The sequence below is a fragment of the Podarcis filfolensis genome (genome assembly GCF_964270895.1).
Source record: "Podarcis filfolensis genome assembly, chromosome: 13".
Classification (NCBI taxonomy): domain Eukaryota; kingdom Metazoa; phylum Chordata; class Lepidosauria; order Squamata; family Lacertidae; genus Podarcis; species Podarcis filfolensis.
In genome coordinates this window covers 3,573,800-3,587,739 of record NC_139615.1, presented here as the reverse complement: position 1 = coordinate 3,587,739, position 13,940 = coordinate 3,573,800, and the positions used below count along the sequence as shown (strand labels likewise).

General features: G+C 48.6%; 1 protein-coding gene across 1 annotated transcript in view; it reads right to left on the bottom strand.

Moving 5' to 3' along the window:
* CLDN7 (claudin 7) overlaps window positions 1–11,653 on the bottom strand; it is a 28,768-nt gene extending 17,115 nt beyond the window's left edge. Inside the window, exon 1 of the mRNA XM_083581243.1 lies at window positions 11,181–11,653. Coding sequence (XP_083437369.1) covers window positions 11,181–11,403 — 223 coding nt within the window. The 5' untranslated portion in view covers window positions 11,404–11,653. The remainder of the gene's footprint in view (window positions 1–11,180) is intronic.
* Window positions 11,654–13,940: the final 2,287 nt, after the last annotated feature.

The following is a 13,940-nucleotide window of genomic DNA, read 5'->3' as shown; positions in this document are numbered from 1 at the left end:
TCTGGGAACTTCAGCTGCTGCAGGATTCAGAACATTCCAAACTAAAGATGTGGTTTACCTTATTCGATGTCCATGTAATTTATTGCACATAGGTTCCTCCACAGGAGCAGCCGGGGTTCGCACTGGGGAACATCATTCCCGCATACGAAATTCCATTATGGAGGCCTTTGGTCAAACATTTCATTTCCCATAAACATTTGGACACAAGATTTATCATTTACAGTATTACGGGTAAATCAAAAGAAATTCGGGATGAGGCAAGATTTTGAACGGCGGCTACGTCAACAAGAAAGTCGTTTCCTTTTTCTGTTCAAATCAATTCATCCGGGGGATGCTAAATTCTGAAGTTGCCTTTGTTTCATTTTAAAATTGCTGCATGCATCATTTGTTGTACACTGGACGCTTGGGTTGCGAACGTGATCCGTGTGGGAGGCACGTTCGCAACCCGCAGCGCCACATCTGCGCATGCACGGGCTGCAATTCGGTGCTTCTGCACATGCGCAAAGCATGATTTAGTGCTTCTGCACATGCGCAAGCATGGAAACCGGAAGTAACCCGTTCTGGTACTTCTGGGTTCAGCGCAGTGTGCAACCCGAAAACATGCAACCTGAAGCGTCTGTAACCCGAGGTATAACTGTTTAAATCACTTAATACTATTCCTCCGTATATTTGTTTTTCATGGGTCTATTTTGTGTTTGTTTTTACATACTGTATATGCCATACTGTTCCTTTATGTATATCATTACTGGAAACCCCTGTGGCTTACTTTATATGTTCTGTGCAATTGTGTTGCAAGTATCAGCAGCTACACGATCTAGTGTTGAAAAATATGTGCCTTTTTATATGTATATTTTGTATATTCTGCTTTATTACACAATGTGTATGCAAGTAGCTCAGTTTGGTTATCATTCATCGGTTGCATGGCTTGTATCTTATTTCCAGCTGATGAAGGCTAGTAGTATCATTCCAGAGACACTGTCCTTTTGAGGCTTTTAAGACTTACTGCATTGAAACTTTTGAAAGACTATTGAGAGACTTTACTTCTAAAACTTTTGAGACGTCTTCTGTTGTAACTTTTGAAAGACTATTGTGAGACTGTCCTTAGACATCTGTTTTGAACACATGGTCCTCGCTACCACTCTGTTATTTTGTACATATGAACTTTGATTGGCTTATTCCTACAATTTGAATGATACCATTGTTCTGTTATTATTTGAATGATACCATTATTCTATTAGTAGTGATGTATGGAAGTGAGAGCTGGACCATAAAGAAGGCTGATGGCCGAACAATGGATGCTTTTGAATTCTGGTGCTGGAGGAGACTCTTGAGAGTCCCATGGACTACAAGAAGATAAAACCTTTCCATTCTGAAGGAAATCAGCCCTGAGTGCTCACTGGAAGGACAGATCCTGAAGCTGAGGCTCCAAGACTTTGGCCTCCTCATGAGAAGAGAAGACTCCCTGGATAAGACCCTGATGCTGGGAAAGATGGAGGGCACAAGGAGAAGGGGACGACAGAGGACGAGATGGTGGGACAGTGTTCTCGAAGCTACCAGCATGAGTCTGACCAAACTGCGGGAGGCAGTGGAAGACAGGAGTGCCTGGCGTGCTGTGGTCCAGGGGGCCACGAAGAGGCGGACATGACTAAACGACTAAACAACAACAACAACTATTAGCCTATGTGTTGTGCTTGTATTGTTGTGATTGGTGCAGGAATCAGAGCAAGGTGGTTTGAGGCTATAACGCCAATCGTGGCCTGACCGCACTGGCTGCCGATTAGTTTCTGGGCCCAATGTAAAGTGCTGGTTTTGATGTATATAGCCTTAAACAGCTCAGGACCACCTGTCCCCATACGAATCAACCCAGATTTCCCTCTGAAGCCATCCCTCATGTACCCACCACTTCCATAATAATAATATTTTTTAAAAAAATATTATTTATACCCCAACCATCTAGCTGGGTTTCCCCAGCCGCTCTGGGCAGCTCCCAACAGTATATTAAAAACATGATAAAACATCAAATATTCAAAACCTCCCTAAACAGGGCTGCTTTCAGTTGCCTTTTAGAAAAGTCAGATAGTTGTTTATTTCCTTGACATCTGGTGGGAGGGTGTTCCACAGGGCGGGGGCCACCACCGAGAAGGCCCTCTGCCTGGTTCCCTGCAACCTCACTTCTCGCAGGGAGGGAACCGCCAGAAGGCCCTCGGAGCTGGACCTCGGTGTCCGGGCTGGACAATAGGGGTGGAGACACTCCTTCATGGAAGATCTGGAGCAGCGGTTCTCAACTTGTGGGTCCCCAGATGTTGTTGGACTACAACTCCCATCATCCCTGAGCTCTGGCCTTGCTAGCCAGGGATGATGGGAGTTGCAGTCCAACAACATCTGGGGACCCACAGGTTGAGAAAGTCTGATGGAGTCTGATGGAGGGGACTATTTTACCATCTCGGGACTATTTAATTGCTCATCGTCTAACATTGTATATGCCATCAAATGCCAACAGTGTCCCTCAGCTCTCTATATTGGACAAACAGGCCAAACCTTACGCCAAAGAATAAACGGACATAAATTGGACATCAAGAATCACAAGACAGAGAAACCAGTAGGAGAACACTTCAGTCTCCCAGGACATTCTATACAAGATCTCAAAGTAGCTGTATTACTACAAAGGAATTTCAGAAATAGACTGGAAAGAGAAGCTGCTGAATTGCAACTCATTACCAAACTTAAAACCATGGAGAGACCTGGTCTGAACAAAGACATTGGATTCTTATCTCATTATACATGACAAAGCCATTTTTCACCTTCTCACCCCTTGCTTTTTCCTGTAAGACCTATTGCAGTCGTTAAGAGTCGTCAACAGGCTCATCACAGCTATCTGCCAATCACCCATTCCCACCACCCTTCTGAGTAATACCCCTCCCCACCTTCTCACTATATAGAAGGATCTGGCAACTTCTGTTTCAGTGTATCTGAACAAGTGTGCATGCACACGAAAGCTCATACCAAGAACTAACTTAGTTGGTCTTTAAGGTGCTACTGGAAGGGGGAAAAAATTTTTTTTGTTTTGATGGAGGGTGGCAACACAAGAATCGGCCTTTTCGCTGGTGGCTCCCTGCTTAAGGAACTCCCTCCCTTTTTAAGCTTTCTGCTTAAAACATTCTAAGTCGCTCTAAGTTGCCGCATCAAAAAAACAAAAACGGCCAATCAATTTAATTTAGAAAAATTACAGGCAGGGAGTTCCAAAGTTTAGGTGCTGCTACACGAGAAAGACCCGATTCTTTCTGAGAGACGAGTGCTACGTTGCACCCGTAGCAGGGCCGTTTTTGAACTGCAGTACCTTTCCAGTCCTTCTCTAGGGGAAATGGAGGCAGTGGAAGAGAGAGAGAAATAGAACAGGAAGACTTGGAGAAACTGAGTGTTTTGGAAAGGGACTTGCACTTTCACGGCAAAGTTGATATAGGGATTGATTCAACTCTGTTTTGCCGCACCCTTTCCTTTTCTTCTCTCTTGCCTCCCTCCCCGCCGGACTGGGGGGGGGGGGAGGGGAGGGAGGTGACATCACCCCTCCCTCAGGACAGGTGCGCACGCAGACCTGCCCAGGTGCCATGGACGACGACACACACCAGCCAACCAGCAGGCGAAACAAAGGGTTTCATTGAAACCAGCGCAGGTGGACAGAGTTCAGGGAAAGGGGTGGCGTAGGCAGAGACATCACCTTGCCAACAAAGGTCCGTATAGTTAAAGCTATAGTTTTCCCAGTACAGTGCTACCTCGGGTTACATATGCTTCAGGTTACAGACTCCGCTAACCCAGAAATAGTGCTTCAGGTTAAGAACTTTGCTTCAGGATAACAGAAATCGTGCTCTGGCGGCGCGGCGGCAGCAGGAGGCCCCATAGGCTAAAGTGGTGCTTCAGGTTAAGAACAGTTTCAGGTTAAGTACGGACCTCCGGAACGAATTAAGTACTTAACCCGAGGTACCACTGTAGTGATGTATGGGAGTGAGAGCTGGACCATAAAGAAGGCTGATCACCGAAGAATGGATGCTTTTGAATTCTGGTGCTGGAGGAGACTCTTGAGAGTCCCATGGACTGCAAGAAGATCCAACCTCTCCATTCTGAAGGAAATCAGCCCTGAGGGCTCACTGGAAGGACAGATCCTGAAGCTGAGGCTCCAAGACTTTGGCCACCTCATGAGAAGAGAAGACTCCCTGGAAAAGACCCTGATGTTGGGAACGATGGAGGGCACAAGGAGAAGGGGACGACGGAGGACGAGATGGTGGGACAGTGTTCTCGAAGCTACCAGCATGAGTTTGACCAAACTGCGGGAGGCAGCGGAAGACAGGAGGGCCTGGCGTGCTCTGGTCCAGGGGGTCACGAAGAGGCGGACACGACTAAACGACTAAACAACAACAAGGCAGGAGCTAGTGGCTAAAGCTGGCCTTCTACGGGGAGGGGGGAAGGTTAGGCCTGGAACCAGGAACCCTGGCTGTTGTTGCTTCATTGGGGGGCCCCTTCTGTCTCCCCAAAAAAGCCGAGCAAAGTTTCTTGCTCTCAGCCCCCTTCCTCTGAATCCCAGCTGCTGGGAACCACAGGAGGGGAGAACGCTCCCGAGGTCGTATCCTGCTTGTGGATTGCCCAATGGGGGGCACGCTTGGCCTCTGGGAGAACAGGATGGGCCCCCTTCGGCCTGATCCAGCTATAGGGCACCCCTAAAGTAGATCCCGCCCTGCAGCCAGGAACCTCTAATCCCGTTTCCTCAACTTTTTTCTGCCTGGCTGCATCCCCAAGCTGTGTTAGACCCCATAATACTCTTCCTCTTTCCCCGCCGATCCACTGGGAAAACTTATCTTTCCAGATTTAGTTCTCAAGGCTTCCATTCTGGAAAATCTGGGGGTTCCAAGTCCTCTACCTTTTGCAAAGGGATCTGTGAAATGGGTACAAAAACCAGCCGCCTCCCCTGGGATGGAGACGCAGCCAGTTACCAAAACAGACTTCCAGATTCCTGCTGCCGCCACCACTTCTTCCCGTGACCCCTGCGGTTGTGTGAGCAAAGCAAGTTTGTTTTCTCAAACAATGAAGGGCGATAAGATTATCAGGCACCCTTGGCGCTGAGGTCTGGTTTTATAAACAGAGACCGGCCCGACTCAGGTACACAGAGAAGGAAGCCAAAGCAGATCGCCCTGGTTGTGGAACCCACTGGACCCCAATTCCCAGAGAGGATGTCATAAGCCACACCCAAAACCTGGCGCCCTCCAGGAGCTTGGGGCTACAACTCCCAAACACTGCCTTTTTTGGGGGGGCAGATGTGAACTGTAGTCCCAAACTTCCCAGATCAAAGGGGCTTCAAATCTAGAATCCTGCTTTCTAAAGCCTTCCTCTAAACTAACCAGGTCAGCTTCTTTCTTATACATAAGAAGTCGTCCAGTCTGGAAGGTGGCAACACAAGAACGGGGCCTTTTCTGTGGTGGCTCCCTGTTTATGGGATGCTCTCCCCAGAGAGGCTGGCCTAGCGCTTCCTTTAAGCACCAGGCGAAAATTCTCCCCTTCGATCAGGCCTTGGGCTGATTGGTATCCGATGTCCTTTTTATATGTGTGTGGTGGAGGGTTATTGGTTTTGTCTTCGTTCTGGTTTCTATTATGTATTTCCTGTTTTCTTTATATTGTAATGTTATGTTGTGAACTGCCTTGAGCTCTGCAAGTACAAGGTGGCATAAAAATTTAATAAATAATAATTAAAAAAATATGAAGAGCCGGGCTGGGTTTTGGGCCCATGATGGGAAAGCATCGGGTGCAAAAGCCCTCTCCTCATTGGCTACTGGGAGCTGGAAACCTGAAATATCTAGAGGGTCACAGGTCCCCTCAGCCTTGCCCTAAAAGATCCCGGGTACCTCCAACACCTACTTCCTCACCATAATGGAAGGTATGTTAGGCCTGGCGTCCCTGGTCCTACCTGCGAAGACCCAAAACCACTGGCTTTCCTACTGCGGCGCATGTAATCGGCGTTCAAAATTAGCCAGGCGCTAGGCACATTTTAAGGACGCGGGTGGCGTTGTGGGTTAAACCACAGAGCCTAGGACTTGCCGATCAGAAGGTCGGCGGTTCGAATCCCTGCGACGGGGTGAGCTCCCGTTGCTCGGTCCCTGCTCCTGCCAACCTAGCAGTTCGAAAGCACACCAGTGCAAGAAGATCAATAGGTACCACTCCGGTGGGAAGGTAAACGGCGTTTCCGTGTGCTGTTCTGGTTCGCCAGAAGCGGCTTAGTCCTGCTGGCCACATGACCCGGAAGCTGTACGCCGGCTCCCTCGGCCAATAAAGCGAGATGGGCGCCGCAACCCCAGAGTCGGCCACGACTGGACCTAATGGTCAGGGGTCCCTTTACCTTTTTAGGCACATTTTACACCTGGCTATCAGCCACCTGCGACCAAGTGAAGATGCCCCAGTTGCTATCCTGACATCTCCACCATCTGTGAATCCTTAGATCTGAACTGTTTCTACACACTAGCAACACCTCCTCTGTCATATTTTATCTGCACAATCAGAACAGATTTCAGGAACCAAAAAGCCCTATTGATTATATATGACTTTTGCGCCTTCCGACCCCAAAATGGCAACTGGACGTTCTTTTTTTTTGGTGGCTGCCACCCTGGTTTAAGGAGCCATTTGGGGCCCAGCTTATATACCCAAATTTCTAACACTTCATGTAATGAGATGTTTCAGGTGCCCGGCTTCAGATATCTGCCAAGCTACCCGCTGGCTCCTTCTTCAACAGCGAAGGAGGCCGCACCTGCTGCTCTCAGTCGACTGGTAGAGCGTGAGACTCTTAACTTCGGGGTTGTGCGTTCAATCCCAACGTTAGGCAAAAGATTCCTGCGCGACAAGGGGGTGGACTGGATGACCCCACTGGTCCCTTCCGAGTCTACAAGTCTGTAATTCCATGGCAAGCTTCGAACAAGAAACAACGGTTTTACTGAAGGGGACCGGGGGCCAGTAACCATTAATTCTGAAGGCGAGCACTCCTAAAAGCAGTGGCGCCCTCCAGATGTTCTGGACCGTGACTCCCATGAGCCTCTGCGAGCATGTAATAATAATAATAATAATAATTTATTATTTATACCCCGCCCATCTGGCTGAGTCTCCCCAGCCACTCTGGGCGGCTCCCAATCAAGTGTTAAAAACAGTACAGCATTAAATATTAAAAGCTTCCCTAAACAGGGCTGCCTTCAGATGTCTTTTAAAGATAGGATAGCTGCTTATTTCCTTGACATCTGGTGGGAGGGAGTTCCACAGGGCGGGTGCCACTACCGAGAAGGCCCTCTGCCTGGTTCCCTGTAACCTCACTTCTCGCAATGAGGGAACCGCCAGAAGGCCCTCGGAGCTGGACCTCAGTGTCCGGGCTGAACGATGGGGGTGGAGATGCTCCATCAGGTCTACTGGGCCTTTGAGGCTGTTTAGGGCTTTCAAGGTCAGCACCAACACTTTGAATTGTGCTCGGAAACGTCCTGGGAGCCAATGCAGGTCTCTCAGGACCGGTGTTATGTGGTCTCGGCGGCCGCTCCCAGTCCCCCGTCTAGCTGCCGCATTCTGGGGGCTGATGGGAGTTGTGGTCCCCAGGGCAAACCAGTATGAAAGAGGCTCCCCCCAAGAACAGACGGGAACGAGATGCACATTTGGGGTGGGGTGCAATGTGCGGGGAGGGCAAACTCCAGCAGGCAGGATGGAAGTGGGGCCAGAGTGCAATCTCGACTCCGAGACGGAAGCCATTTTGAGCCGGGAAACACACAGCCCTGAATCACTATTGACTTCCAGGGACATTCAAAACCCAAGGCGTCTCTCACCAGAATCATTTCCCAACCAGATCCCTTAGGAGAGGAGGATGACAACAACCGTGAAAGCCAGCAGGCGGGAGCCATTTCCCCCTCCCAAATCTCTCTTTAAAAGGGGGGGAGCCCACCCTGTATCCATACGCTATAGCTTTAAAGCACATTCTTTCCCTCAAAGAATTCTGGATACTATAGTTTTCCCCTGGCAGGGTTATAATTCTCAGCGGCCCCTGAACCCACAGGGCCCAGAATTGTTTGAGGGACAGAAAAGAGATTCAAATGTGCTTTAAAGGTGTCGTGGTTCAATTCTGCCCCTCGTTTTTAGAATATTTCATTGCCGCCTTCAACACTTCCTCCTTCTAAACTCTCTGCTCTGCTTGTTGGCTATAGACACAGTTTATGCCGAATTCAGAATCTCTGTGTATATTATATAATAAAATCGTAGAGTTGGAAAAGACCCCGACAGTCATCTAGAGTCCAATCTGCAATGCTGGAATCTCAGCTAAAGCATCCATGACAGGTGGCCATTCATGAATGTAATATTTATTATATATTGTATGTCCTCAGAAATCTGGACTTAAAAACCCTTGCTCTGAATTCTGTAGGGCGTTCAGCACAGGAAAGCCTCTCCCACCCAGCCTGCTTTAAACTGTAAGCGCCTCGGGGGCAGAGACCTCTCTGGTTTTGCCTATCAAACTCCGAAAGGCAGCCATGGATACGGACCATAAAATAAATTCCCCCTTTCCTGCTCCTCCTTTCTCTTTTATTTTTAAGAACAAGGTCAAAGAGACCTGGGAGGGCCGCGAAGCGGCAGGTGGTGACAAGAGAACTGGCCTTTTGTCATTCTTCACCCGAAAGGTGTGGCTTGAGAGAGGAAAAAAAACCCAGAAAAGTGACCCAACCAGTCCAGGTGGTTTCAGGAAGAGAATTTCGGCAGAAAAGAAGGAAATAAGCGAAGGGGAGAGTTTTGAAGTGGGTGGGTGGGTTTTCTAAAAGAAGAAGTGAAAGCAACCAATTTGGAAAAAGAGGACACACAGAAGAAGGAGAAAAGGAAGAAAAATATTTAGTGTTGGTGTTTCTAACACACAATTTTTTAAAAAAAACAACAAGATGTGGCGATCTCCACCCTCTTTCTGTTTGGAGAAGGAGGGGTGGTGCGTTCATTGTGGCCCAGTTGTCTAAACAGAGATTGAACAACTTCTTCCCCCTCGATAGCTTCCTTTTCCCCTGCCCGCCCATAATTCAGTTTGTACTGCATTTAATCCCGGTTTAAGACGATTCATAGTCCCACGGGGCTTAACAGGGCTGTTAAGATCAGGTAAGGCTGAAAATCCATCCCTTCCACTATACAGCTGGGAAAGACACAGCAGTTACTAATTTAGGGATTCCAAGGTATAAACCGGAGGATTTGGCTGGAAGTGGGGATAACGAAAATGTGTCTCCCATAAATACAATGTTATAAATACAAAATTGGCCTTCTGGGTGTTCCTTGCTTTTCTAATCTTTACTAAACGTTGCAAAAAAAAAAAAGGAAAAATAAAGTTTTGGGGTCTTAAAGGACCACTGTTTATTGGCCATATAAAAGGCTTGATTTGAATCCGCAGCTTGGGCCCAAGAACCATTTTGAATGTGAAAGGAGAAATCAGTTCCTGCTTGTCAAACACAACTAATCGACAGGATTAGAGAAAGGGCTTTTCAGAAGATGAGCAAATACATTTCCTTTTGTCTCCTAAAAGCCTGTAAAACCCAGTCCATCTCGCCACCCAAATATCCGGATTGAAGGGAGGAATTTAAAGGAGGGTGCTTTTCTCGCTGGCTGGCTGGCTGTCTCCCTCCTTGGGGATTGGGGTCTGTTTCTTTTGCTCACCCCAAATCTTCCTTTGGCAACTAAACGGAAAGACAAGCAGAAAGGTCTGGACTGGAGAAAATTGAGGCTGCGGTCCGAAGGAAGAGAGAGCATTTGCAAAGGAAGATGTGGGCAGGGACCCCAAAGCGACAAAGGAGATGGTTGGGGGTTTTGTGGCTGGGAGGGGGCCACAAGCCACACTCCAAATCTCTAAAGAAAGGCAGCGAGGGAAGTTTCCAGACAAGGCCAAAATTATTTCTGTGTGTTCCTCGCAGGGAGCGTTCCTGGCCTGGGTTGGGGCTCCCTGTTCCCTGAAGTGTGGGATGGGGAAGACGACAGTTTGAGTTAATCAGTAGCCAAGGGGGCGAAAGGGCAACGAAGAATCGAGCAGGTAAAGGGCCTTTTTTTCTTTTTGCAGGAAGAAAATGGACGCCTGCTGCTCCCGATCTCTCCCCTCCAAGCACCGAATTCAACTTCTCAAACTGCAAACCGCCCTGAGAGCTTGCGACGATGGGCAAGATATAAAAATAAAACACCTTCAAGGTTTGGGGAGTGGCCACAAAATGTAATTTTGTGGAGAGCTAAGTCTGTTGGCCCAAAGACTTTCTTCCTCAACCTGGGTCACCCCAACTTGACCCCCCTGCCCCACCCTACTTCCTGCCCTTCAAACTCCACTGCAAACTGCCCCTCCTTTTCTGCCAAAGGCCAAACACGCCCCACACCTGACCCACAACGGCGCACTTCCCGCTCATCTCACAACCTTGCGCTTTCCTTGTGGTTAAGAAAGCCCCACATTCCCTAAAAACGTATCTCTTCCCATCAACTGCTCCTTGCCCCCCCCCCAAAGAAACCCCCATCTCCCCACAGCTGAAATTTACAAACTCCTCTTTTCATGGTGTGACCCACATCTCCAAAAAAAACCACTCCTTTCCTGACACACACCCCAAGAAAAAACACCACCTGGCTCTCTCTCCTCCCCATCTCGGCCCCCAATTTCCTTTTGCTAACCCGCCTACTCGTAAGCAAGCCGTTTTTCATCGCGGTTTTCCATTTGAACGCCGCAAGACCCTCCCCGGGACCTCAGGGCGAAGGGCGGGCAATACAGAAATAACGAGACCAGCGTTGCGCAAGGATCAGAGCGCCGGATCTGGGTTCGAATTCCGATCACTAGGCATGAAGTGGGGGCGATGACCTGGTGGAGGGGGGGGTAAACGATGACCGGGGGGGCACCGCCCTCTCTCAACCTCACCTCCTTCACAGGGTGGCTATGGCGAGGATGAAATGGGGAGCAGAACCGCGCGCAACGCCTGGCGCGCCTTGGATAGAAAAGCGCATCAGGACAGAAAGGGGGAATATTATCTCCTCCTTTACTATGGAATAAATAGATTTATTTTTTCCCCCTCCTGAACAAGATCCTGCTCTGAAGTGGAGGGGAGGACCCTCCAGCTTCCCCCTTTCCAACCCCCCCCGCTCCTCCCCCCCCAAATCGCAATGTAGTCCGCCTGGCTACTCACAGTCGAGGCTGAGGATGGAGTCGTAGTTCTTGCATTGCATCTGGCCCGTGCTCTGATACACGCACTCCATCCAGAGGCCCCTGTAGAAGGCTTGCGCGGTGATGATGTTCGCCCCGGAGAAGGAAGACATTTGCCACTGGGGCATACAGGTGGCCGCCAGCGCGGCGATCCAGCCCAGCAAAGACAACGTGAAGCCCAGCAGCTGCAAGCCCGAGTTGGCCATGGCGCAGGTGGGAGAGAGATGGAGACGCGCGAGTAGAAGCCCGAGGAATCCGGCGGGAGCGAGCGGCTAAAAGCGTACTTGCGCGCCAGGTGAGCGCACCTGTATTTATGCCCTAGCCGCCACCTCCTCCCCCTCCCCCCTCCCCCTCCGGGTGGGGGAGGGGCGCGTGACATCAAGGGAGGGGGAGGGGTGTCCACAGAAACCGACACCCAAGGCCACCCTCGCCCATTTCCTGGAGAGAGAGACAGAAAGAGAGAGAGACTTTTTCCTTCCTGAAAAAAAAAATAGTTTTTGTTGTCTTGTGCAACAAAACAAGACAGGCAAACAAAAGTACACGTCGCATCACCACTTTCAATTCATAAGTCATTTTTAAGGTTGGTTTGCATCCAGTCTCTTTCTCTCTCGCCTGCCTGAGTTGGGGCGCAGGCAGGAATCCGTCAGGTAAAGTCACCACATCGTCGTTGCCACCAATGCAGTTTCTCCCACACACACCTCCTCAAATAGACATTTGGATGTGCAGCCCTGAGGAAGATCAGCTCTGAAAGCAACATGCAAAGTGCTCACTATTTTGACTTTCTGAGTTGCAGCGCAGGTAGAAATCCAACAGGTGAAGCAGCAGCCTTGCCAACAACAGAATCACTCGCAGATGCCGTTCTCATCCATGGGATTTTATTTATTCTTAAATGCTTACAGAGGTTGTCAGTAAGAAAGGTCTGTCAGTGAGAACTTCTTTGGCCCAGAAAAGCAGAAGACACGACCTCTTGCTGTGTGATAGAAGAAAGGCAGTGTGGTGTAGTGGTTAGTGGGTCAAACTTGGACCTGGGAGACTCCATGGAAGCTCCACGCAGACCCCTCCTCAGAACTGTTTTTCCGCAATGCCAGTTTCCAAGGTGACAGGAAGTTGATGGAAAATAATCATTTTCAGGGGGTTTGCGAACCTCCAATAGCCCATCCCTTAGACCAGGGGTCAGCAACCTTTTTCAGCTGTGGGCCAGTCCACCATCCCTCAGACCTTGTGGGGGGCCAGACTATATTTTGGGGGGGGGGATATGAACGAATTCCTATGTCCCACAAATAACCCAGAGATGCATTTTAAATAAAAGGACACATTCTTCTCATGTAAAAACACGCTGATTCCCGGACCGTCCGCAGGCCGGATTGAGAAGGCGATTGGGTCGCATCCGGCCCACTGGCCTTAGTTTGCCTACCCCTGCCTTAGACCCACGTAGGCGTCCACAGACCCAAACATCAAGGATAGGTGAACAGGAAATCATTAGTATTGTAGAATAGGATGATAATTACCTAGTGTTAAAATGTGATTTTGAATCTTGAAACCAAATAAAGCATTAATATATGTATACGATAAGCTTTGCCCTCAATCGCCCTTCGACACCCGGTCTTAACAAGGGAGCTTGCAGTGCACGGTAATAATAGTAATTTATTATTTGTACCCTGCCCGGGTGTGTAATGAGAACAGAGTGTGCATCTGAGCATGCACAGAGTGGGTTTCTCTACAGGTGCTTCTGGCTTGCTTACACTGGCGCTTTTTTATTTTTTAAAAAAACAGTCGGTTGTGCTTGTGCTTTCACGAGAGCCGTGTGGGGAAGCACTTTGGACAACTAGCAGTGAGTTAGTGAGTCACGTTTATAAGGACACTCTTGTCAGCTCATGACGACGAGACCGGATTTGAAACCAGCCTTTCGACTGGTCGCACTGACTTACTTTAAAAGAAAAACTATGCATTCCGGGGCTGAGTCAGCTGTCGCCGAAAGCAGGTTCTCTAACGTTACTGGATATTTTTGATGATACCCAGGAAGCTGAATTGTCAAAAGAACTGGTCTTGTATATGATGCCGGCAGCTCAAATAATAATAATTGCAACTCAGTGGGAAAGCATCCAAAATATTACACCAGACGTTGGGTACCGCTCGCTCTGGAACAGAGCTGTAAGGGAGAATATGAGGCATAATTTGAGATTTCAGCTAGAGCCTCCAGAGACCTTTTGCATGATTTGTCATTCTTTTATTACATAGACAATGGAACCGCCGTTTTCGAGGCAAGCCTGGGGAAATCTGGAACGAGACCTGGCAATCAGATAACGCTGACTTTCTTTATTTGGACTTCAACTGCATTTTAGTTTTAATAATAATAATAATAATTATTATTATTATTATTATTTATACCCCGCGCATCTGGCTGGGCTTCCCCAGCCACTCTGGGCGGCTTCCAACAGAACACTAAAATACAACAACCAATTAAACATTAAAAGCTTCCCTCAACAGGGCTGTCTTCTAAAAGTTTGGTAGTTATTTTTCTCATTGACATCTGGTGGTTTTGCTTTTCACCTTTTAATTTTCACCTGTGGCCGTAACAGTTCTCTCTTTTCACAGAATCGTAGAATTGGAAGGGACACCCCCCCCAAATTTGTAGAATTGGAAGGGACCCCAAAAAAACAAACGATCCCAAAAGCAGGTTCTGTGTGTTAACAGGTGGCAACAGGCCCTCTTCGTATGCTCAGAGTTCCTCTCGCTTAGCGGT